This window comes from Apteryx rowi, unplaced genomic scaffold, assembly GCF_003343035.1.
Source record: "Apteryx rowi isolate R43461 unplaced genomic scaffold, aptRow1 scaffold_39, whole genome shotgun sequence".
NCBI classification, from domain to species: Eukaryota; Metazoa; Chordata; class Aves; order Apterygiformes; family Apterygidae; genus Apteryx; species Apteryx rowi.
In genome coordinates this window covers 3948981-3974125 of record NW_020450418.1, presented here as the reverse complement: position 1 = coordinate 3974125, position 25145 = coordinate 3948981, and the positions used below count along the sequence as shown (strand labels likewise).

Sequence of the window (25145 nt, the reverse complement as noted above, 5' to 3'; positions counted from 1 at the left end):
GGGGCCGCGTCCGAGGAATCTCCGGCAGCGCCCGTCGGGGCGGCGTTTCCGACGGCCGAGAGCTACCCGACGTCACTGCATCTTACGTTTCTTGGTGCACGCGGTAAAGCTTTAACACCAGCAGATCTCCGCAGGGTTTTTGTCTTTCTGCTCGGGGAATCTCTTTCCGCAGGTGCCGTTGGAGAGCTGCGACCCACTGAAGAACTTGCCGGGCTGGGAAGTGTCGAGCGGAAACGGAAGGGCGCGGGAGGGAGCGACGAGCCCTTTTTACTCCCGTTCTCTCCCCAGACGGCTTTGGCAGAGCCCGACTCTCCCGGTCTTGAAGCAAGGTTTATCGTTTGTGCAGGCTGCTGCCCCAAGGGGGGAAGAGATCTTTGAAGTTTCCGCATGATGGAAGGGTCTCTCCTGCTCGCTCTCATTCTCACACACGTTTTTTAAGGGCAGAGACTGGGAGATGCTCAGCTGCCCTGAGTCAGGAAATTACATGACAAATTAAACAATTACGTGTTTTAGCGCAGAGCATCTATTTAGACATTCAGCACCGAACGCGGGTTTAGCGTGAATTCCACAGGCATTTATGTATTTCCCCATCAGCTCTAATTCCACACTGCAGCATTTCACTGCGTATCAGAAGCACCCCCGCTCCAGTATCTACACCTTGGAGAGATTTCTTTATCATTTAACTTTATTACAGTAGGCATTGCCTGGACACTGTTAGAGTGACAAGGACTATTTCCTTAATTACTGTACATTGATAATAGCATTTACTCTGGCAGCTCCAGTGCTATTCAATCAAGCAAGATTCAATACAAAAAAGCTGATTTGCCAAAAAAGAGATTAGCATAAGTGCCTACAGTCACATTCTATTTTTGAAGGTAAAGCTACTGTGTCTGTGAGCTTTCTTGTGGGAACTTTATAAAGGGAGATTAATCCAGTTTATCTCCTTCAAAAGATATTTGGGGAAATCACACAGAGAGTCAATGTTTAGGCTCCTTTGATAATATTTTTTTTACAGACATGTAAAATAAAGAATTGCACAGAAAGTGCTATTCAGAAGAAGGAGCATATATTTTTTCCTCTTATGTGGACATAGATCCTTGTTGTGAAAAACTTGTGTTCCCCAGTTTGCTATTGCTGTTCTTTGTCATTTGATCAAGTGACTGTAGCTGTTGCACTTTAAAATTAAATGCTATTATTTATGGTAGAACTTGTTCTAGTTAAAAATGCAGACTTCAGCACTATGTACATTTGTAAGCAGAAGGTTAAGCAGGACATTTTAAATGGTAAAGCAAAGGGCTTAATCAAGGCTGAAGAGCAAACTGCAGTGGGATAACAGATATAGTAAATAGGCATTAATCACCATACAGGCATAATCCAGGTATTAAGCAGTCTCRGGGCTAACACGAAGACTCACTAACATAACGACTGATTCCATCAACACTTAAGTATATGAATAACTTTATTCTTGGGAGAAATTTCATCAAGTTTAAAGGCACTTGCAAGATCAGGCCCATATTATGCCTTCATAAAATGGTCACCACACAGTTATTTTGCCTGAAGGAGCTTTCTGTGTTAGCAGACACATGTAGGGGTGTGGTTCAAGAGAGGTTAAAAAATTAAATAGCCAGAGCATGAAGAGACACTTTTCCATGTTTTYCCCTTGACACTATTTCTGTGACATCAAAATCCGAGATAAGCAGTTCTTGCCAAAGATGGACCAGATAAAATCATGAAGCTGGTATCATSTCAAGGGAGACAGCTCATGTCTTAGTGACAAATTTAGTGACTACAAATCCAGGCTGAGAACATAGTCCATCCCTAGCTGTCATCCAGCACTCGCATGCTGGATTTGCTCTTAACTACTGATGAACTAAAATTTCAAGATGATAATAGCAAATCCATAGGTATGAAAAAAGTTCTTTTATTAGATGCTTAAAAGATTAAAGTGCTTCCACATTTAATTTGACATCAAATATTCCCAATCTGTATACAAACATACATGCATCACATGTACCACCACAGCCTGCAAGCCCCGGTGAGTTTTGGCATCCCRGTCAAGCTTGCATTACCTACCACGGAAACCGAACGCGTAGGCTCATGGAAAGCACAAGATAAGACAGCCTAACTTGAGGAAAGAGGAAGAGAAGGAAGTGGGGAATGGGTAGACGGCCACAGCTTTCCTGTTCAAGGATTAGCAAGATGAAAAAAGCTAGAAATCTTTAATTGTGAATGTAGAAGAGGGACAGTGATGTAACTGTTCCCAGGGAACACTATTCTTATTTTGTAGAGGGAGGTGAGCCAAGATACTTAAGCTCTAGAGAACCTTTAACACAGGAAGCTATTTATCATAACAAGCTTGGTTGATACTGCTCCCATACTGAACCAATTAGATTAGCCTATTTCGTCATACTTCATAACTTGGGATGATAGGTTTCCAAGCATGGTACAGTGCAGTAATTGAATTTTGATCAAACACACATGGCCCATAACCCAGTATGTGAAACTTTCAGAACAGTTCACAGCTTTTAAATATCCAGTCAACATGTTGCCAAAAGTACAGGATGTACTTGATGCAAGTGGGAGAGGAGGGGGGGAGCACGAGTCCACGCCGTAACTTGGTACAGCTGTAAAACAAACATTTTTTTGTTCCGATCCTGTTCCTACTTTAGCAAAGGAGTGGGGAGGAAGACAGTGAATGTCAAGTAAGTCGTTTTTCTCCCCAGCCCCCACACCCCCCAGGCACACATTTCCCCTTCAGCGTTCTTAGATTACCACAACCTTTTAAATTCACTGTACTGTACTTTCATACTGTATTAGACACACCAGCAATTATGTTTGTTAGCATGACACATCCATTGCTTACACTTAGTTAATAAAGTAACTTAAAAGTCGCATGCATCATCCTCTTAACAGGGTTATAATCAACGGGACCATGGAATGAAAGCCCTAAAAAATTACCGCTGCCACCCCCGGCATTCCCCYGGCTTCTGCCGGGGCCAGTGCAGTCCGTAGGCTGTCCATAGTCCCTGCAGGCTCCAGGTGAACGCTCAGCCACTTCTTAGCAGGCGATGGCCTCCTGTTACACGTTCTCGCYGTGTCTGGCCCACGGTAAATCCCAGCAGCTTGGAGGACGACTCTGTGTAAAGGAAACAGAACACGTTAACGATTTCATCCCTGCTACTCTACTGACTAGCAGACCACAGAACAGGCTCACGAAGAGGGAAATGAACATGCTGTGCTATGCTCTTTTTTAAGCAAGTAACGGCCACCCCTGTCAAAGCTGCTGTCTGGCCTGCAGCGGCGAGTTTGGCATGCGAAAGCACTGCAGCAGGAGACCCCCAAGCTCTGTACACGGTGCTGCCAATGCCTTTTTCGGTTGTGAATGCTTTGACCTGCAAGGCAGCTGGAGGTAACTCAGCTCTCCCCCATCTCAGGGCATCTCGGACACCTGGAGGGGAAGCACCGCTTCAGCCAGCCCCTTTAACTTTAACTGAGTTGGGGCAAATGACATAAAAGACGGGAACTGCTGCTGCAGCCCTCCAAAGAGCGTATCATCTTACACCTCACCCGAGTACTTCTAGCTCCCCTCGCTGGCCCTGCTGCCTGCGAGCCGTCTCACACACCTGTCCTGGAGCACAGCTGCGTAGGAGATGCGGTCACAGGTTCCAAGGGGAGAAATGGTGATTTTTCAGATGTAAAGAAACGTGGATCTCATTTAGTCTTGCTGCTGGTTGGGGACAGGTACGGTGCCTGATTACAACCGCTGCCCTGTCGGACCGAACGCAGGCGATACGCTGGATCCCTGCTCCCTCCCCGCCCCGCTCCCGACTAAGTTACGACGCTGCAGAGAAAAGAAAAAAAAAAAAGGGAAAGCATTCAGTGTTCAACTTATCAAACTTGGTTCAAGTCTCAGCTCAAACCAAGGTTAAATAGGCCTGTTCTAAGCCTCCTCAAGGCAGGATTTATATAGTAATTACAGTAATGGAAACTGATCTTTATAATTTTCATACTGCCTAGAATTCTGCTGCGTCATATGCATCTGCAGAGGCCGAGGACTGCGCTTCTCAGCGAGCGCTGTAATCTTGAAAGCAGCCATTCAGATGTATAAGGAGAGTTATCAGAGCATGAGTAAGCCCAAGATATAATGAACCACAAAGAGTAAGAATCATAAATCCTGGGGAAAGCAGACAGCATGCATTTGAGACAAGCAGTACGTTTTAACTATTTTATTTTGTCGGGAGTTTGTGGAACCAGATCTTCATCGCAGATGGTGCAAACAGCATTTAGACTGTCCCTTTTTATTTTTATGTCTCCCTTCTTTTTCTTTGCTCAAGTCTGAAGTCTAGAGAGAAAACACAGTGCAAAATGCATCTTGGCCAACCAGACTCCTCATATCCACTTTCCAGTTGTCTCTGTTCTGCAAGGGAAAATACGGGAGGGCTAAGTCTTTGCTGTAGGATAAAGAACAACTTCAGAAGATTTGGAGATCTGATAGGGGGTTTGGCTCCACCTTCAGGAAGCAGGAGGCAAAGAGGAAGCATGGTTTTAAGTTGCAGCTGTACTTTCTGCAGAAACTAAAGCTTACAACTTCTCTTACAGACATCTATTCCTCCCCAAAGAGTCTTTCCTTCATACATTAAAAAGATTCCCTGATCTGATGCCGTGACATTTCTATATATTATTTGATCCAGTTCTGAAGTCTAACTCCTCCTGGAGAGTTTAAGAACTTGTGGAAGAAGGTCTGCAAGTAGCTGATGTATGAACAGACAGAGCTGATATATGAACAAAAGCCAAAGAAAAGCAGCTTTGAGGTGAAAAAAAGTTGCCACACGTAGGATGTTGTAGAACTGTAGGGAATATTATAAGCTATTTACACTTTCAATGCTAAAGTTTCCATAGGGAATGCAATTTTCTTTTATAATTCACGGAGATGAGAAAGGCTCTCTGGGTAACACAGATGGGTTGAAGGGAAGAAAGTGGGAAGAGTCTTGATGAAATTTCAGTCTAGCAAAGCTCTTAAGCATATGCCTAAAGTTCAGCCTTTTTCCTCCCCAGATCTGGGCAGTAATTGCAGGAGAGGCAAACAGACTATTTCCTTGAATTTCACCCCTGGCAGACTCTGATGCAGGTTGAAAAAGCAAAAGTCCAGAACATAACAGCTGCTTAAAAAGCATGATTTAAATGAATTAAAATGATGCAKTTTTTTAAAGAAGCCATATAGTGACCATTTATAATAATGAAAATGGCAAAGTAGTTAGAGAYGAGACTACACTGAGTTTGAAAAACTGTATGATGTATTAGTGAAATAATAGGCAATCACACAATTAGCGACAGTCCTACAAGGCAATGTAAATGTATGGTTGCTTGCAAAATCTTGCCTTTGGCATTTCCCCAATTGGGTGCTTAAGCACCCAACCTTATTGTTTTCAACATCATTTTCTGGAGGAAACAGGTTTGAAAACTGCAGAGCAAGCAACAGGAATGGCTCTCAATGCAGAAATGGACTAAACACCTAATGAATCTAAAAATATAAAAAAACAAAAACACTGAGAAGAGATGCGAGAAGACTGAATAGACATAGCTGCGTAAGCAAATATAACTGAATATACTCCTGAGGAACAAAGGAAACAATTCTTGATGGGGTGACAACAGATGTTCTCCAAAAAAATTCTAATGGAGCATTTCAAACACAAAGACCTTCCTGTGGAGCTGAGAAGTTTTACTGGCAGGCGTACAGTAATACATCTTTGGAAACATAATAAAACCTAACATTTAAGGTGTTATCAGATTCTGAAAGCAGAAGTGATATCTTCATGAATTAAGTGGTGGGTGGTGGTAAGGAGGGAAACAAGATAACAAAATATTGTCACAGGAAGTTGCCATAGCATTGTCATGATTTAAATTGCCGGAGGAATAGCTAGGCAGAGAATTTGCATTCTAAAATCTCTCTAAACCCATTCTCTTTGAAAATGTGCTCTGCACACAAGTGAAAGATACACACGTTGGCCTAATCAAACAAGCACAATTCAGAGTATTTTATTAATACTGTATGCAGACCTAGGTACAACCACTTTTGCACCGTGTGAGTGAATGCGGAGTGCCCAAAGCTGATGTTTTTACTAGTTACTGTACTTTCACATCATGGTTAAGCACACTGCAGAAAATCCTAAAACAGAGGCACAAAAAAAGAGACAGGTTTATGGAGTCATGATTTTGCAATGACTGAACTGCACTGGTACTTAGGGAAGATTTGGATTTAATTCCTGGCTTGGGTCTGCGGCATCTTCAGCAAATAGCTTTACACAGGTTTTTAAAGGCTAGGCACTTCAAATTCTTTTTTTAAACTCTGGCCTTTACTCTTCATGTTCTCTATTTTACAGACACAGAATAATACTTCTTTAGCTTTAGCTTGTTGGAATGCTGAAAGGATTCGTGAATATCTACAAAACAAGCAGGTATCATTTTATTTGGGAAGGAGGCAGGAGGATGACACAGCACATTTTTGATTATTTTTATTGCTTTGCAACTGTTTTGGGGGAAAGCTACAGCCCAGAGAGAAGAGTATTCCAGTACAGCAGGAGCAATCAGAACTACAGAAACACTAGAATGGGCAACTTGATTGACAGGTGAATGCTAAAGCAGGCAGCAACACAGAAAATCATCACAGGACAGACATTTCAATAAATATTACTGTAGCCAATTTATTATTAACACAGTGGGACAGCTTTACATCTTGCATCACACTTTTCACAGTCCTTATGGTAAACATGCCATATCTGACAATTACAAGATGAAAACAAAGACCTCACTAACTCTCCACTGGCCCTGCAGTACTATCTGCTTCCTCAGTTAACCCTCTCTAAACTTCAGCCATGCAGCTAAATAAGCATATAGAAACACAAGTRTGTTCAGGCACGTAACATAATTCCAGCAGTATCCAATACAAGTTGCAAAGGTTATGCCATCTGTGATGCTAATTTCTAAAAGGCTTCACAGACAAAGGAGAGGGATGGGAAAGAGGAGAGTTGTTAGTACGGGACCAGAGGATCAAGCAGAATGAAGTCTAAAGGGAATAGAAATTAAAATTTGCTGAAACTCAAAACTTACTCAGAATCTGATGGACCTAATAACTGAACACATTTTCATCTGATTCATACAAAATAGCCCCTGTTTTCTTTTACAGATAATGAAGCATAACATGGACTGCTGAAGCCCATGAGTCAAGCCCTCTGCTACTAGTACACATGAAGATATATTTTAGCATGAAATCTTGCGTGAAAGAGCTGCCCAAGGCTTTTTTGTTCATTATAACGTTCATGATATCTTCCTCTTTCTGTACCTCTATTATCAAYGTCAGGGTTAAAAAACAAAGGCAGACAAGTCACAGGGTGATCTTAATCATGGAATTTTATTTGGTTCAAACATTTCTTTTTTGTCCATTTCCGTCTCTTTTTGAAAGCGCGTATTTCAGGAAACAAAACTGGCATGCACAAAGAGCGTTCAGTGAGAGAGAGACAAAAGGGAGAGGCAACGAATATACGGCGAGTGAACGAAGCTACCAGAGTGTTCTTGTCTCTCTGAACCCACATGTAAAATGCATGTTAGCAAGTATTCCAAAACTACGTCTTAAGTGAAGGAAAGTAGCAATGTTAAGCACAAGGTTCTCCTTGTGGTTCATTCTCATTACATGACATATTCAGGTAATAGTTATTTGGATAAAACCAGGATTGCTTTGCAAAGCTCTATGTGCACCAATGTAGGTTTAAAAGAGACTAAAAAACATAAGTTGCACTTTAAAAAATCAATTTAGGAATCTGGTTTATGTAATTCCCTTAAAAGTACTGGTTGCAGACACATTAATAACATTTTGAAAGTTTCATCTAAAACAACCACCCCCCGCCCTGAGATTATTAAAAAAAAATCTATGCTATTAACATGAATTTCTCATTCAGTTACTGCACATTTTCATAAGAAGGTGAAGGGAATGTTTAAAATTGGTTAAATAGTAGGAAGATTCTGTTGAAATGTTTTCTGTCTCTGTGTGTGTATATATATATATATATGTATGTATGTATTTAAAAGAAAATCTAGGTAAATCTTGGCTATCCTAAAAAATTTGATCAAACAGTTTTGAAGGACACAGAATTTATTTCACTGAAACACAATTCATTTATCAACAGCTACACACTTGAAAGAACCACCTTTCAAGGGCTTTATTAATGCAAAGAATTCACATTTCTGACATTCTGTATCTGCAAAACGGACACCAATTTCTTTTCAGAAAAAGAAGGCATGCATTTCACTAAGGATGGTTGCAAGGGGGGGGAAAAAAATCAAAATAAGCAAAACAATTATGTCCTATTCTAACCTCAGTGCACTGCAACATCCACCTTCCTTTTGAGATGCATCACATATGGTTCTATTTTTTTTGTGTCCATATTCCCACCGTTGATCAGGACTGATCAAATTTTGCAACCTTACCAAAATTGCTCTTTAAACTTAACGGAAAAAAAATCTTCAAATCAATGGAATTTCATAGGAATTCATAGTGGAATTTCAGCACAAGATTTAGGGCCATTTGGATTTTAACTAACATGATAGAACGAAATGCAATTTCTGTGTTCTAGGGTTTTTAAGTTAAATTCCAAACCGCCACAAATAGTTCTGAAAACAGACCCCAGGTGTAATTCTGGCCCCACTAACATCCATGTCTCATCAATTTCAATGGACTAAAAATCAGCAAAGATGTTCTGCTGAACAAGCCCTTCCCCCCCTTAACCCTCTGAATCATGCACACTGAGATGCCAAATACCAACAGTGCAAATTACAGAAGTCTGCATACTTCACAAACGATACAACTTAGCAGCAAACTATGTGCTCACAGAAATAGAGCAGTCACAAAGAAACTTGGCACCTTTGAGGTAAATTCATTCTCTTGATGAATTTTCATATTTTATCATCTTTGTTCAATGTACAACATTTAATATACAGTTCTGATGAAGTGTAATTAATAAGTCATCAGCAATTTCAGTGGACGACTGGATCCATCTGTAAAATTAGAATGCACCTGTGCATACGTGACACTTACTGCCAGGCTTAAGGATATGTCTGCATTTTTCTGAATGTTGCATTGGTAATAGTGAGCCTCGTAAGCCTCGCTCCATAGTAATCTATAATATAACTAGAGCCATCAGAAGGTCCAACAATCTGCAAGAGAAGAAGAACCAAGACTTTTCAATATGAAGTGAAATACACACTTTGTGCTAACATCTCAATTACTGCTAATTTTCCCATCATAAAATTAGTCATGCTTAATTAGTCAAACAGAAACTAGATTTATTTTGAAGTTATGCTGTAGCTTAACTATTTTAGTGAACACTGTCTCTGAAGGAACATCTCTCTAGGGCTTCTAATCAACCAAATTACACAGCCAGGCTCTGGTGCTAGGTTAAGCCAATGAGGATTTGAGTCACAAAATCAGGCTAACGAATGAGTGGCCTCCAAAGRGCTTTTCTTGAACAAAGGAGGGTAGGCAAAAGTGAATTAGGCTGGTGAAAAGTATCTTGGAAATGCTGCACAGGTAAGGAACAAGAAGACAGAGAGAGGACCGTGGCTTTTTTGTTCTGGAACTGATAAATTGATGTAGGGTCAAAAGGCAGATGAATAAAGAGAGATGAAAGCTACCCGCAACTTTGTGATATGAGGTAAGATCACTGCCGTAGTATAGAAAAGAATTTGAGAATACATATACTTTGAAAGATTAGTGATATACAAAAGACTGATTTACAAAAACAGAATTTTTATATATTTCTATAAACACATATAAAGAATTTCTATGTCCACAATGTGTTTTAGGTTTGTCAAAGGCAATTTATAACCCATGCTAAAAGGATGCACTGTAGAATAAGACAACTTGGCAATTTTATGCTGTCACAAGATGTCACCCCAGATAGAGATTTAACCACTAAGCATCCCACAGTCACAAGTCTCAGGTGATATGGGACTTGTAAGTGGAGGAGAAGAAGAAAAAAAAGTGGCAAAGTCTTCTTTCCTGCACGCTGTCTGRACACCCCAGGCAATGGGCTCCATCAGCAATTAAACACATGCAAGCACAGAACTTCACAGGCAGTTCTTATTTTGGGAATACCAGGACATCTCACGTAATTCTAATCCTGTATGTCACACGAAAGGCTCATCAGTTCTGACACAATGAATTTACAGTGGTACAGCTTCCAGGCTATAGTCAAGTGGTAGAGTCATAACAGGTATTTAGAGATAGCTCATCTATCTAAATTTTAATTCAAACTATAAATATATTCATATTTTGTATCCATAATATCAATTTTTGCTAAAATAAATGCCTTGATTTTTCAATATTCCAAAGGAAAAGTTCTTAAGGCTGAAATGCTTACAAAGACTTAGGGATCAAATCAAAGCTTTAACAAACACAAACAGATTTGTATCTTGTTTTGAAAGTACCGACTTACCTGCATTGAAATAAGTATGAAATCAATTAGGCTACCAATTCCACAAAATCCTACAGTGCAGAACTTTAGCAAACCTAAAAAAGGGAAACAAAATTTAATTGCATCTTTAAGCTAGTTACTATAAAGTTCATAGGTTTCTGGTGGCAGTCGCATCCAAATTCTCTCCTCATCCCACAGAATATATATACTTCTAAAAACAGAAGTAAAATTGAGGATCTTTAACTATCAGAGGAAAAACAACCTGTATATTCATATTTCTGTACTACCCTGAAGATACTTAAAAGATTTTAAACACAACTTTTTTTAAACAGACAAAAATTCTTTGAAGGGAAAGGCAGAAGCTGATGAATAAGTTACTGAAAATTTTCCTTTTTTTGATTAGAAACAGAAAAAATCCCAACCTGAGCTAGAAAATTTACTTTTGAATAGAGAAGGACTTTGTACCATCTCTTAAATTGCAGCACATACCGATTAGATTTTCTCCAAAACATGCCGCTTTGGAGAACCATTCTAGTATCATTTTTATATTTATGCTGAAATAGGAATTTATTTTTTATATGTTTATATATATACACACACACACACTTACATATACATATAAAACCCAAACACTTATGTTTACTCACTATTCAGAAGTAGTTAGGGATTCTTTTGTATGAATAAATGGAAGGTTAATAGAAAATATATGGGCAGAGTGATTAACTTTCTCACACTGTGAGCTCTCCATGAAAGGCTGACATTACATTTGGAAGATGCCTTCAGAAGAAGGTGGTTGTCTAAGAATTTTTTTTAAAAAAATCAACAGTTTCTCATACAATGAATGTAATACAATGAGTACTACATTTATTGTAAGACAATACTTCAGCTTTCAGCTAGACAAACATCTAGGCTATTTTGAGAATGAAATGCTCATTTTGAAGACACTTGCAACTTTACCCCAGAACAGAAAGTTTGAAGAGGAATGCACAGATTTGGCAGCTAAGTTAGTTGTAAGCTATGCTGTACAGGGTTTGAAAAAGTTCCTCGCAAAAGAGCACGTCCTCATTACGCTCACAGGGGCAGGCACAYTTCTGATGCAAGAGACAAGCATGTTGACACCCTCGGCCAGTGCAGCATCCCGTGCCACCTCTTCCCCACAGAAGTCAGGACTGCTGCAAGTTGTGCTGCTCTGCCTTCTAGTAAAAAAAGCAGACATTCTCCAAAGAGTGAGCTTGCTTTCGGTCAAGCACCTGAAGGTCTCCAGACCTCTTCCTCCTCTGTTTCACTCCCCCTCTCTCAGGAGCAGCTATCTGTCCAGCATACCTCCTCCTCTCCCCTTGTGCCCTGTTTATGTGGCTGCGTATGGAGGAGAGAGAATTTGATGCCTGAATAGAGTGGGGGAGTAACTGCTTGCATGCTGTAGGAAGAGCATCCCACCATCTGGGGATAGCTCCTATAGTTGACACGATGAAACCAGCCTGATTTATAAACTCTAGGAGAGAGTTTATAATCACTCTATGGAACAGAAGTCAGAGAAAACCTAACAGGAAAAATATACCTAATGACCACGAGGCTGAAAGAGTAGTAGCAGGACGGTCTTTCACCCGATTAAAAGGAAAGTCCACAAACATATTACAGCTGAAGTAGTGCCACTTAAATCTGCAAAGAACTAAGTATATTAATGTTTAAAACAATTTGTTCCCAGTGGCTGACACGTGAGACTTGCAGCAGTCAAATATAGTTAGCCTGGATATCAGTATTGGCAGTAGCATAAAAAAACAAAAGGGAAACAGCCAGCTAAAGAAATGCTAGCCTTAGGAAACACCAGTTAAGACAACTAAACAATATCAAACTCTTTGGTGAACACAATTCGCTTCTTTATTATCTCTGCATCAAGTGTAGTCACCATTTTAAATATTGGTGACACTTATTATAACATCTCCTCTCAAGCTCCAGTGCTGAGCATCGCTGTCAGTTGGTTACTTGGAAATCCAGCAGCTCTCTCACCATTGCTGGTTCCAGCAGCAGTTCCAATTAACTCGAGGAACTGGCTGCATCCTGGCAAGGCTTTCTGCATTATGTTACTGGGTGGAGAAGAACTGTTTCTGAGCCTGGCATATGTTTCTAGAGAGCAGGGTAAAGTTGATTTTTTTTCTTCCAGCTTGCTTCCCTCCCCACAAGCAGATTACTCTGAGAAAATAAACTGCTCTGAAGCATGGAGGAAAAAATAGCAGTCCTAGGCAGCAATAACTTATGGTTTACTTCACAGTGTGTGGGAGAGGAAGGGGTTGCCTTCCATACAATTTTACCGGTTTCTTCATATTCAATAGCTTGTTTGTTATTTGTGCTCCCTTTAAGCACAAGAGAAGGAAAAAAAATAAATGAAAGAGCATTTAAAGTTTTCATTACATTTGCACAAAATATTTCAATGCTATTACTTTTCTTTAGCACAGCTTCTGCCAAGGCATGGATGACCTAAAAAATTAACCACTGGCAAGAAATCCAATTTATTGATTTTATCTTTCTGCATTTCTACTCTTATGTATTTGCTTTTTTCTTCTTTACCTTTCAAAAGCTTGAAAACTTGCCATCAGAAGAGTTTAATTGTAAGTCTTTTAACTTTGGTTACTGGCTACAGTGTATTCCAGTAGGGTTGGCAAGCATGAAACATACAGGACTTCTATATAAGAATACAGGATTCATAAATCTACAATATATTACAATATAATTACTGCAAATTATTATTCCAAATCCAATACTAAAATACATTTTCAGTCACTGATGTAACAAAAAATGTGTACCTTATCAACTGCTTCCAAAAATATATCTTTTTGTGAAACAGATGGACAAAATAAGTGTTTAATTATAGAATCTCAAGGAAAAAAAGACACATATGTTAACACCTGATTTGCCAGAAGGACAGATAATATTCTTAAAGAACCCAGGAGTTCACATATAATGGGCAGAAACACAAAACCCCCAACAGAAGTGACAGTAAAATGCATAGCTTTTTTCCAATTTATTACTCCATGCTATTTAGACTTAAATGTACTTCCATTTGTCTGGCTSAGGAATAAACAAAGAAAATCCTAGACACTGAAAGTAGTTCTAACATATTAAGGTATTTGCATAATTTAAAAGTCAGTGGCACCATCACCCTAAGAATCAGGTCCTAAAAACACTACCAAAGGTGGTTCTTATTAAAAGTCACAGCTTCTGCAGAACTGTTACTAATACTGTGAGCTATCTCGAACGTATGCATTTTTAAGAAAAAATTCTGTGTCCCAAAACACTAGTTTTATTGTAAAGTTTGTCCACTATTTCCCTGGTAAAATCAAGCATCATTTAAGTAGCTGGCACATCAGTCAAAACCACCTCTGTTCAGAGCCTCACAGAGAATGCAGTGGCAAACATCAATGTAAAGCAAAACTATGCATGGCAATAATCATGTTTGCTCACGAAGGTTGTATCTGCTGGACAACTACGTATGCATTTGTCACCACTCACTCCAACAGCTGGATTTTACTTCATATCCATTCTAAGTGCCAAAAACAGAGTAGAAGGCAGAGGTATATACTGCAGGATTTTATTTGACAAGAAAGTAAGGATTCTATCTTAAGTATGAAAACTGTGACAGTTCAGAGGTCATTACTCAAAATATAAGTATACACATACAACTCAGTTAAACAACAACCTTTACCTCAAAGAAAAAAATAAGGAATAAACTCACCTAAGGCAGGATAGCCTAGATAAAATCTATCTGCTCCCAACCATCCAAGAAATAAAGACAGAGCCACTGCCACTTTGTAGGAGTATCCATTTCTGCCAAAACATACAAGTAATGTAGACAATGACTGCAAAAACGTATTCACTCATAAGCATATTTTTGAAATTTAAAGTAATGATTCATTTGTCTGCTGCTTCAGTTTACCAGAAAAAAAAAAAAAGTCAGACTTATCTATCTTCAATTAATGGACACAAAATTGATAATGTTCAGCTTTCAAACTGGCTAGCCATCCTCCATAAAGCAACCTCAGCCACTGCAACTCAAGTAAACTGCAACCCAGGTATACTCTTGCAGAATATAGATTCTTATTCTGAAATCAAATCATCATTGCTTGTCAAGAGAGATGTAATTCAGTTGCTGATACATTCCCATTTACAGAGCACTTCCCAATAGTTCAGCCCTACCGAGACAACTGGAAAGCCGAGAGGTGCGTGCATACTGTCTGTACACATTAGTGTCACATCCAGCCAAAAAGACAGAACAAGGCACACAGGTGAGACGTCAGTAAAGACAATAATTGTGATGAGACTTGAAGAAGACATGAACCATGGCCACTAGCTGAAGAAGCTGCAGGAAGCGTTCAACCAAAAGGGTAGGTGACAAAACTATCCATTTACACAGTACAGGTAGTAGATGGCACACATTCTTACAAATGAAGAGAACTGCCGACCATAACAAGATGTATTGTGGTAGAGGTACCCTGAAGTTAAGCATCCTGTGGTTAGGCATACAAAACACACAGATACAAGCAGCAGCAGCAGCAGCAGAATCCTCAGATTTCCTGAGATTTACACTAAACGGCACCATTCTTGCCAACAGTTGGAGTGATGTGGACACCTAACCACCAGTAATTTTCAGTCACTGCTGATATGAACTTTATGCTAATAAGCAAGCTAGAAACACATAGCTATTAATCCTAGAACTATCCTCTGCTGCACTGGGGAACAGCTAGTCTTTGAAAAGAAAAGCAAACACAAATGTAATTAGAACTTTAAAAATATTCAATAATTCACTGTTTTGATACGTGCATTACCATGTGCCAGCAACTACTTAATAAGCCCAAATTAAACTCTTGGTTAACAGCTGAATAAAACATACAGTTTCACAAAGACAGTAGCTGAGAAAATCCAAGCACCTTTATTAAGCACTTTTAATGCCAAATAAAGATCTACATTTTTGCTTATTATCTAGATTTACTGACTTTAAAACTTAACGGCAACATTAAGTGATTAAACCATGACTCTTACCTCAATATTTGTTACTTGGCGCTTATTAGCAACACAGAACATGCTGGGCCTTCCTGGAACCTAATGTAATGTAAATTACCATCTTTAGAAATATCTTGTTTCCACTGCAAGGAACACTAACGGTTTTATTTAAAAGTTGAGGTAAACTTTCAGGAATTATTTATCAACTGTCAAGTGTCAACAGCCCTCCAAGGACACTAAAGCATAAAAACAATTCTTATGTAAAAGGTAGGAACACAATTTAATTTGAGATGTTCCTGATCAAACACAGTAATAAAGTAAACTGAGCATTTGCCTATGCATTGAGATACTTTTAAAAGGAGAACAGTGTGCAACCTAGCCAACATGAAACCAAAAGGGCAGAAGAGATCTAATATGAAGTGGAAGCATGTTCATACTGTATCAAGTCTGCATCCACTCTTGTATTTCCTTTATCATATTCATCCTCTTAGCTAAAAATAAACCCTCAAGACTAATACAGCAAGTAGGGAAATAACACTTCCCAGTCATCTAAAAGAATTTCAACAATTGGATAAAAGATATAATTTCCCTTCAGTTATTCTTATCAGCATCATCCAATCTTTATTCTTTCTGTATGCATTTCTCCCAGTTACCATGTTAAAAACTTTTTTTTCTGCTCTCCATACCAGTTGATACTATGCAACTATTGCTATAGGTCATGTTGGTTTCTGGGCTCTTTCAGGGTCTCTTATCAATGCTTAAAGACATGTCCACACCAAACTTCATAAATTTTACAGACTATCATTTTATGGACTGTTTGCCTGGAATGAGAAGATTTGAATGATGGATGTGTTCAAGTCTGCAAAATCAGGTCCTGCCCATATTAAGCAAAATACAAAATTACAGAGCCAATTTAGAGAACTCTAGAATTTAGCAAAAATCTACCACCAAAAATCAAATTAAAACCAAAGCAAAGCAAAGCTAACTCCCATTCCTTTGCTGGAGCAAACTTCTTAGCACTTACAAACTTTTCCTGGAACAAACACTAGGAGCAACTGTCTTCAACATGTCCATTTAAACATACATACAACATAGTGTGCTAGTCTTGTACTAAAAGCTAGCACTATACAACTTTCTGGATTCCAGAACTGTAATCTGGACTGCTGCTACATTATGGTTTTGGCTATGGACAACTTGCTGATTTGCCCCTTCCTACAGGTAGGAATAGACATTAACCTACAGCCCCCCATGCCAGGACAGTCCTGCTGTGGAAAGATGCCTTTTCAAACCAATTTTCTGATTCAAATGATGGGCAGTTGTTTCTTTCTGAAGACAGTTACAATTTCCAAAAAAACTCAAACAAGATGCTCCAAAAAGCAGTAGAAGGGGCAGGCTTATTGTTGTAATATCAAACTAGAGATTCCTGCTTGAAATAATGGTTCTAAGACTTAGATAATATTTAAAATGCCTTATAAAAGGCTGATACAGTGATTAGACCACTTTTTAACAAACATACATATGAAAGATGGTAATATTAATCTTTTTGCTGTTTTTACTTGGCTTTGGGAGTTTATCAAGGGGATGTTTGCATAACTCTTCCTACAGTCACAGTTGGACCTCAAGGGAGTTTTCAGCAAGTCCACAAAAGTTCCTCTTCCCCCTCTGCCATACAAGCAGCTATGGGACTGGAAGAGCCACAGCAAGTTCTTTTGGTAGCATAGCCATTGATTATTTCATCATAAATAAGAGTCATAATAGTCATCATAAGAAGCCCACCATTTTTACTGCCTACTGAAAAGTTAACATAGAAAGACCACTGTATTGTCTTTAGATTTTTTAAATCCATACATGTAAAGAAAACACAAATTTACAAGAAAGTTTCTAGAAAAAATAGTAAACAAAAATGAATATATACAAAACCCCGAAACGTAAGAATTACATCTATTTCAAAAACTAAGCAATTTTTATTAAACTGGTATAACTCATTTTTTTCTCAGTTCCCATCACAGATGAGACTGAAATGCAATTGCTTCTGGACAAAAATGTGACTGAAGTCTAGTTTGCTAGCATTTAAATTTGATTAGATATGATAATTTGTTTTCTTGAATTTGCTGAGCTTTGACTTTTGAGAAGACTACGTACAGAGAAAATAYTGATGAAACTGAGAAGCAGAGCTGCACTTCTGAGTTAGGCAAATTATTGAGCAGTAAGTACCACATCAGAGTTACTTGCCCACTAGAGTGATGAGGATACTCAGGAGGATTACTGGAGTTATAATTTCCAAAGACTCCACAGTTGGACAAAAGGAAAAGGCTCCTGTGTGAATCCCATAAAAAGGAGAAACAAATGGTACTGACAGGTGTTCTCTGATCATTAACACTGGCCAGTTGGAATATTTATTGGTATCCATTGCTCACGATCTGCCTCAGAAAAACTAAGTTCATCATTTTCACATTTCAGAAACAGGCCCTAAGAGACACACCGGGCTGGATTATACAAAAAGGTTCTTTAAGAAGAGAGAGCAGTTCCTCTTAAATAGATTTTTAGGGAGCTGGAGAACGACTTCAGCTCCTCCAATACTCATGTACACTACAACTTAACCTGTAGTTTCACACAGGCTTCAAACTGCCATGAACCAGTAGCGGTGCTGAACGGAGCAGCCCAGCCCAGCCCTCCCGCTATCCACTCTCTCTTATCCTTGTGTTGCCCTCATCCTTGTGCTGGCACAAGCACTGATGCGACTGTACTGCGACTCAAACTGGGGAACTGCTCCAAGCCAGTTCAAACCCAGATGAGTTTCCTGATTCAGTATGCAATGGGGTATGTCAGGCGAAGGGATGGAGAGGAGTCATCAAACTGCTCCTGTAAGCAGCTGTGCTGATTTTAAGCATATGTGAAAATGCAGGCTTAGCATTTGTGGCAAATCTTCGGCAGGGTAAGTACTAAGGTAAAGCAAAGACACAAACATAATTAAACAAACAAACAAGCATCCAACATAGAGACAGATTCACTTATAAACACGTATATGTTATCATTAAACTACTTATAATGTTTATTAGAACATTAAGTACTGTGCAACGTGTGCAGTGTTCTATCTCCTTATTTCTCTTTTTTCTTCTGCCAACACATCGTACTATTTCAGAGAAACTTCAGTGTGAAAATAAAGGCAAACTATTACAAAACACAATAATGTACTTACACATTACGACATGCAATAGGCTTGTAAAATCCAACTTCATTTCCAGTAAAGACTTTTTCTATGCCAAGGTGATCTTTACAAGTAATATTTGGTGCTGGTAGACATTGAACTGAGGACAGAAAAATTATTTAAATTTAAGCAAAAACCGATCTGGGATTGTGGCATTTTTCTGACAAGCCACATGACATAAGTAAAATAAACAAATGAAGTTATACTGTGTAACAGTCATGATACACATCATATATAAGGGCTTGTTACTGGTGACTGAATTGTTCAAAGCCAGCCCTATGACTAACTTGTCTTTTTGCATGATATATATCAAGCAAAATATACAAGGCTAATTGCTCCCCTAATTCTGTTGCAATTTCCATTTTTGTTCCATTATGAGTCAATGAGAGGTCTCAACTGGACATACGGAAAACATTTTCATCTTGAGAACAGTCAAACGTTGGAACAAGCTGCACAAAGAGGTGGTGCAATCTCCGTCCTTGAAGGTTTTCAAGATCTGACTAGACAAAGCCCAGAGCAACCTCATGTGAGTTCAGTGCTGACACTGCTCTGAGCAGGAGGTTGGATGATAGGACTTCCTGGGGTCTCTTCCAGCCTAAGTTATTCTACGATTCTAATCTAACGCTTGACTCATAAAAGAACCAAAGTGGAAATCAAAGAAGAAAGTGACATCTGCTAAAGGTTCGCAATATATTATCACAATATTAATCACCCTCCAATGTCCAAGTAAGTTGTTTCAAAAGGCCAAAATCCAGTCCTTCCTCTACTTTCTGTTACTAGCTTTCAGTACTCGTGAGTTCTATCTAACTTCCAGCCGGGTTCAATATTTCTTTCCTGATTTTCCAATAATACTTACAGGCAAGAAGACTACAAATGGATTTGGTTGGCTTTCTTTTTAAATATCTGTCCATATTGCATATGGATCTAAATATCTAATTTTTTAGGTGTTACTGATACTGACCAGGTGAAATATGAGCTATGTCTGGACTACATGGATGTTACTGATTAATGCGCATAATCTAAGACAGTTATGTCTTAGCTTAAAAAGCTACATTCCGTCTTTTAAAAAAATGAAGCTAAGATAACAGTGCGTTCTTTTATTTAGAAGAAATGCACAGTGATTAAAATGTATTGAGATAGTAAAGGCCACATTTTTTCCTATCAATGTCATGCCAGTAAGCCTCCAAACACGCTACTAAATGAAACTACTCAGATGCTTGGAATTAAACCGATATTTGTTTGGGTGATGGGACCTAGAAAGATGTTTAGAGACTGTTGTGCTTCAATTGTGAACTAGAAGATTAACTTTTTATTATTTAGATAGTACTGAAAAGCAAAATTCAGATACTGTGGGGACCATTTAAAGACTGTTACGTGCATAAAAACTCTATATTAACATAGAAAATAACATGTTAAGTAATTTAGCAACTTTCCTCACTCTGAAGCTTATCTCCTGTTCAAAAGTATATTTCATTAAATGCACATATCCACTAATTAGTTAGACATAACTAACAAATTGAGTTGTGATCCATCTCCAGCTACATAATACTCTGACTGCTTATAATCAGGGACAAGACATCCAAGATAACATAAAGGACTGTGCACATAAAGCAAAAGTGTTATACTACTAGCTAACCTGCAGAGACCATTTATTTCAAAGCCTGAGAACATCAGACAAGCTAAACACAGGTAGTAAACCAAGTGATCAATTTAAGCATTCATCTGTTATACTCAAATGAGCATCAGAACTTAAAATCAAAATGTATGTAAGTGCTTTCAAAACAGAATCTAATGACACCAAAACCTCCTGATAATGAAATACACCAGTCGTCCTTAAAAGAAATAAAAAAGGAAGATTTTGAGGCTCTTATGCCGATTCTTCTTCTAACACGCATATGCAAAATCTAGCATGACAGGAATAGGTTGTTTTAATCACTGTAGTGAAGGATAGAACCTATAAGATATAACATAAATTGAAGAGATTTACCAAAAACCTCAATTACAAATATACTAATGAGAGATAATGTATTTATTCCTTTTTAGTAAAGCATCCAATCAATACACGTGTTTTAAGCTTTCGGAATAATGCAATGACATTAGTGATTCCATCTAGCAGATATACAAATGCATGAACTGAACACATTCTTGGAAAACATAGTTACCATCAATATATGTCAGAAGTTGAAAATCCTTACCATATGCTGTGTGATTTGTACAATTCATTGGTTCTTGCGTACTATTGTCTATTTTAGGATCATCACAGATATATGTTCAGCTAATTGAGGAAAACATTTTTCATATCAAACACTACTACAAGTTTAGTATTAATTTATTCCACCCTCTTCAACCCCTGAGGATTTAAGATGTATCTTGACGTCAGTAATCCTTCCTACCTGCTCCCCCAAAATACAAACAGCACATTACTACACAGCAACCTCCCCAATTCAATTTAATACATAAATATATTGTATACGCTTCACATTTAATTAATGCTGCAGTCAGCAATATCTGAAGGAACGACAATATTTATYGGTCCTGGCCTCTGTATTCAAAGGTAGCAAGGTAGGACACCTAATCTAGTCTTCTTTCCTTATCTCACTATCAGAGGACATTTAAATTGAGATTATTCACTTGAGAAAATTAAATTGACAGTAACATCCAAAACTCAAAGTGAGCATCGGAAAACGAGTGCTCGAATTGCCAGGATTTGGRACGAGAATAAACCTGAGCAGCAACTAACTTCCCGAGGTCTCAACTCCCGCGGCCAAGCAAAGCGGGAGATGAAGTTAACTTTTCCGSGATTTGCTCTCCTGACACTTTCGATCCGCAGCCGCATCAGTAACTGTCGCCTGCTCCCAGGCGAGGTTTTCTCGGCGAGGCCCGATGCCTCCGGAGAGCCAGAAACCCTCCAGCTACCCTCTAACACCTGAGACCTCTCAGCTTGGACTCTGGAGGGAGACTCGATTTTTGCAAAGTCATTGCATCTCACTACAGTGTCCTGAAAAATAGAGGGGGGGGGGATGTCTCACACCCCATAGGGTTTTAACACTGAAAATCCGAGAGACACCCCAAACCTGCGCACAGGCGCACGCTACGCCACCCCCCAAAATCACGCAGAAAATCACCCCGCCCCATTTCCCAGCCGAGCCCCCCTCGGGGGGGGGGGTCCTGAGGCTCCCCATGACCTGCGAGGAGCAGCACGGGGCGCGCAGGACCCCCCCGCCCCGGCCCTCCATGTCCCCCTTCCCCCCCCGAGGAAACCGGCTCCAGCCGGAGCGGCCCGGGAGGCGCCCCCCCCCGTCGCCATAGCAACTGCCCCCGCCGCGCCTCCCGGCCCCCGGCCGCGCTCAGGATATTGCCCCAGCCGCAGCTCGTCGCACTTGAGCGGTGCCTCCCGGCCCGCCGCTCCCTCCGCGGTCGCACCCGCGAACCACAGGAGAAGCAGGAACCGGGCCTCCGCCGCGCCTCGCCGCCGGCCCGGCCCCGCCGGCAGCCGCCCCGGCCGGGCGGCCATGATGGAAACGAGCCGCTCCCGTCAGCTGACTCGGCTGCCCCCGGCGGCGCTGCGGGGAGGAGCGGCCCGCGCCGCCGGAGAGGCCGCGCTGCCCGCGGCGAAGGGCGGAGGGGGATTTTTCCTGGTTGTTCTCAGGTTGTTGACGTGTTTAGGCTTTTTTTTTTTTTTTTTTTTTGACCTGAGCAAATACGGCTGCTGAGGCACTGTGCCCTGCGCCGCAGGCAGCGCTTGCCCCTTATCAAGATGGCGCTTCGGCCGCCGCGGCCAGGCGGCGGGCCGGCGTGTGCCCTGAGCAAAGATGGCCGCCGCCCGCGCCCAGCCGCTACGCCACGGCGCCGCGGCTGCCCTTACTCAAGATGTCCGCCCTTCAGCGCGCCGCCTCGGCGGGGCGGGGGGGAGCGTTAACCGCTCCGCGGCGGGGAGCTGCGGCCGCTCCGTGTGTGCAGCCGGTCTGGCCCCGCAGGGAGGGGGGGGCGATTCCCCCAGCCCCGGGGGCGTCCCGGTGCCCGGAGCCGAGCGGCGGGCGGGCCTCGTCCCTCCCCAGGGGCGGCCGCGCTCCCCCCGCGCCCTGAGGCGGGGAGAGCTGCGCGGCGGAGGGGGCGCCAAGGCAGGTACGAAGCGAAAAGAGGCGAGCGCTCTTCCAAAAACCGAAGTAATAGCTATCAGTCAGGCCCCCTCTAATCTCCACAGGTAGCGAGTGCCCGTAAGTGCCTGGCGTGTTGTCCAGAACGCTCTGGAGAGCGTTAAAAGGCTTGAAGCCCGCAAGAGGTTAAGCAGATGGCCTGCGAGCGCCCTGCCCCTGCCGGCAGCCGCCTCCTGACCAAGCACCGACAGCAAAAACCGGGCTCAGCCCGGCCCGGGGGTGGGAATTCCTCAGCTGTGGATACCCCTTCCCCGAGAGTCAAATCGGTAATAACGTTTCTTATGGATTCTTGCATTTTCTAGCTTCGTGTAGAGCAAACGCATAGCAGTCCTATAAAAAGAATATTCTACCTTTAAATTGAGCGTATGGTTAAAAGTGCTGTTGTAACTTTTGTTAATAAAACATGAATGCTAAATGCCCAGAGCAGACAAGCTTTATATTCGTTAATACTTGCTATTTTTAAGGAATTTTATGGAAATTAGCAACCTTCTTCTCTCTCTCTCAAGTTATTTTATCTAGTGTCTTTTAAAGATTTTTTTTTATCTAGTGTTTGTTTTTGAAGACATCAGTTTTCAGTTACAAGCTGCTGGCAATCCTTGGCTGTTTATAAGAGAGGAAGAGACCATTTAGTAGAAATATAACCTGGAAAGGCAGCACCGCTCTTACTGGTTTTAAATCTGCTCTAGAAGCATTTCCTGAAAAACACATAGGGACCTAGAAACTGGAAACGAATGACAGCAGCTTCCAGATAGTATTTAGGAGAATATCATTATTACCCAGCATTTCTGAAAATCTTTTCGTTTTATAGTTGATTATTTTCATGAGCAAATGGTAACAAATGCATGAGTCTGTCAGTACCAGTGAACAGTCTGCTACAGTCCCACATAATCAGTAAAAATGCAGACCTAAAATATATGGATGGCTGACAGAGATGTCTTTTCTCAGTCAGCGATGTGAAATATTGCCATCTAACAGCTTTTGAGAGACTTGTGTAAACTAAATTGGCAGTCTAGAGTTCAGCAGACAAAGTATGCAAATCAAAATTGATATTCCTTTCGCCGACTGGAAAAGAAAGGCCAGGGACAGAGTGCACTTCATAATGAACTCAGCCCTCCAAGATCACGATTGAGGTACGCTGATGAGGAAAGTGCTTCGCTCTTTTGTCTACATCGCATCTCTCGGGTGGATAAATACAGGCCTTGCTCTTCATCACTGTCAAGAAAATTGTCGCTTCTCACGAGCACTACGTTAATTAAAATTGAGAGTAAGGACCAGGAAGTTAGGCGTTTGGAATCTGAATTCTTAAACAGGAGGACAACATGTTGTATGTTCTTAGCATGTAGTACGTTTTAGTGCAACTTCTATTGTTTAGTAAAAAAAAACTGGCATTGGGAGAAAGGAAAGTCAATTATCACTTATGAGGTGAAATTCTTTTCTAAATTTTTTTTAGTGGTTATCCTATGTAACTAGCAGGGCTGTGTGAGATCTACTAGAAATAAGCTGGAATAAAAAATATTTTTGGTGGGGTTCATTTGATATTTTTGATAAATGCATAACTGAAAGCAGACTAACATACACTATTTGAGGGTACAAAGCATCCACGGTTCCCATTAACCCCAGCCGACTTTGTGCGTGTTCAGTGTTTTGAGACTGGTAGAAATCTCTTTGCTTTTATTGCCTCCTCATGGGTTGCCTCTGTAGACCACTACTCCCTCATCAAACTAAACGGGAAGGTGTCCCRGTCAACTCTCAGTATCTCTTAAGCCACGGATAACGTGTATTTCGGAGTGCTGCTTGGAAGAGAGAGCACTGGTTGTGGTGAACGCTGCGTTACACAGCTGTGCATTTTTGTTTTGGTGGTCTGTTGGGGTGGTATTGAGTTGCTTAACTCCGTGCAAGCCTCAGTCATGCTAAGGCCTGGGCCGTTCCCGTTAGCTGCAGCGGCGGGGGCCTGCGCTCGCGGGGCTGAGCAGAGCCTCCATCACCTGTGCAGGCGCCTCGGTGTTCGAAGCCTCTGGCGTATGGCACACGGAGAGCCTGAATTCCTGCCTGCCACTGATTTATTGCAGAACGCGTACAAATAAAAACTTTCTGACAACCTTTCCTAAACCCACGTTTCGCTTTCACCTGGGGGTTGGGCGGCCGCATTGACAGGTACCTCGTGAATTCAAAATAAACCGGCGGGGTCGGATCAGCTGAAAACCCACCTGGCTTTTAAGCGCTGCCTTTCACAGAGCGGCTCGGAGCGGCCCCGTTCGCAGGAGCGGTGCGAGCTTCCCCCGGCGGGCGCCCAGGGCCGGGCCGGGCCCTTCCGCTGCC

At 41.0% G+C, this 25145-nt stretch overlaps 2 protein-coding genes across 12 annotated transcripts in view; one reads left to right on the top strand and one right to left on the bottom strand.

Annotated features, from left to right (window-relative positions):
• Nucleotides 1-1905: 1905 nt before the first annotated feature.
• TM2D1 (TM2 domain containing 1) lies at nt 1906-22198 on the bottom strand. 4 transcript variants are annotated; one of them, XR_003254934.1, is made up of 8 exons: nt 22026-22198; nt 20865-20938; nt 18661-18769; nt 14197-14288; nt 10488-10561; nt 9089-9207; nt 3624-3841; nt 1906-3136 (listed from the first exon to the last, which is right to left on the bottom strand). XR_003254934.1 is itself a non-coding variant. In XM_026074464.1 (7 exons), exons 1-6 carry the CDS (start codon nt 22181-22183, stop codon nt 9097-9099), a joined length of 618 nt encoding a protein of 205 aa, XP_025930249.1. In that variant the 5' UTR covers nt 22184-22198; the 3' UTR covers nt 1906-3136; nt 9089-9096. The 4 variants fall into 4 exon arrangements, 3 of the variants coding, with proteins under 3 accessions (XP_025930249.1, XP_025930248.1, XP_025930247.1); XM_026074464.1 differs by lacking the exon at nt 3624-3841; XM_026074463.1 differs by lacking the exons at nt 1906-3136; nt 3624-3841 and adding an exon at nt 3871-4417.
• Nucleotides 22199-22343: 145 nt separating this feature from the next.
• Nucleotides 22344-25145, top strand: part of PATJ (PATJ, crumbs cell polarity complex component) — a 160577-nt gene continuing 157775 nt past the window's right edge. For 6 of the 8 annotated variants that reach the window (XM_026074458.1, XM_026074455.1, XM_026074453.1 and 3 more), the window contains exon 1: nt 22344-23092. The gene's annotated coding sequence lies outside the window, so the exon portion shown is untranslated. The remainder of the gene's footprint in view (nt 23093-25145) is intronic. The other 2 variants (XM_026074451.1, XM_026074452.1) reach the window with 2 other exon arrangements.

Bases quoted from the DNA above. Each gene is read 5' to 3' on its own strand.
- TM2D1 (XM_026074464.1), bottom strand. From the start codon at position 22,183: ATGGCCGCCCGGCCGGGGCGGCTGCCGGCGGGGCCGGGCCGGCGGCGA. The intron at 14,289-18,660 runs GTAAGTACATTA...ATGTTTTGGCAG, and splicing joins CCTATTGCATGTCGTAATGT to AAATGGATACTCCTACAAAG. The intron at 10,562-14,196 runs GTGAGTTTATTC...TCCCTTTTTTAG, and splicing joins TCTAGGCTATCCTGCCTTAG to GTTTGCTAAAGTTCTGCACT.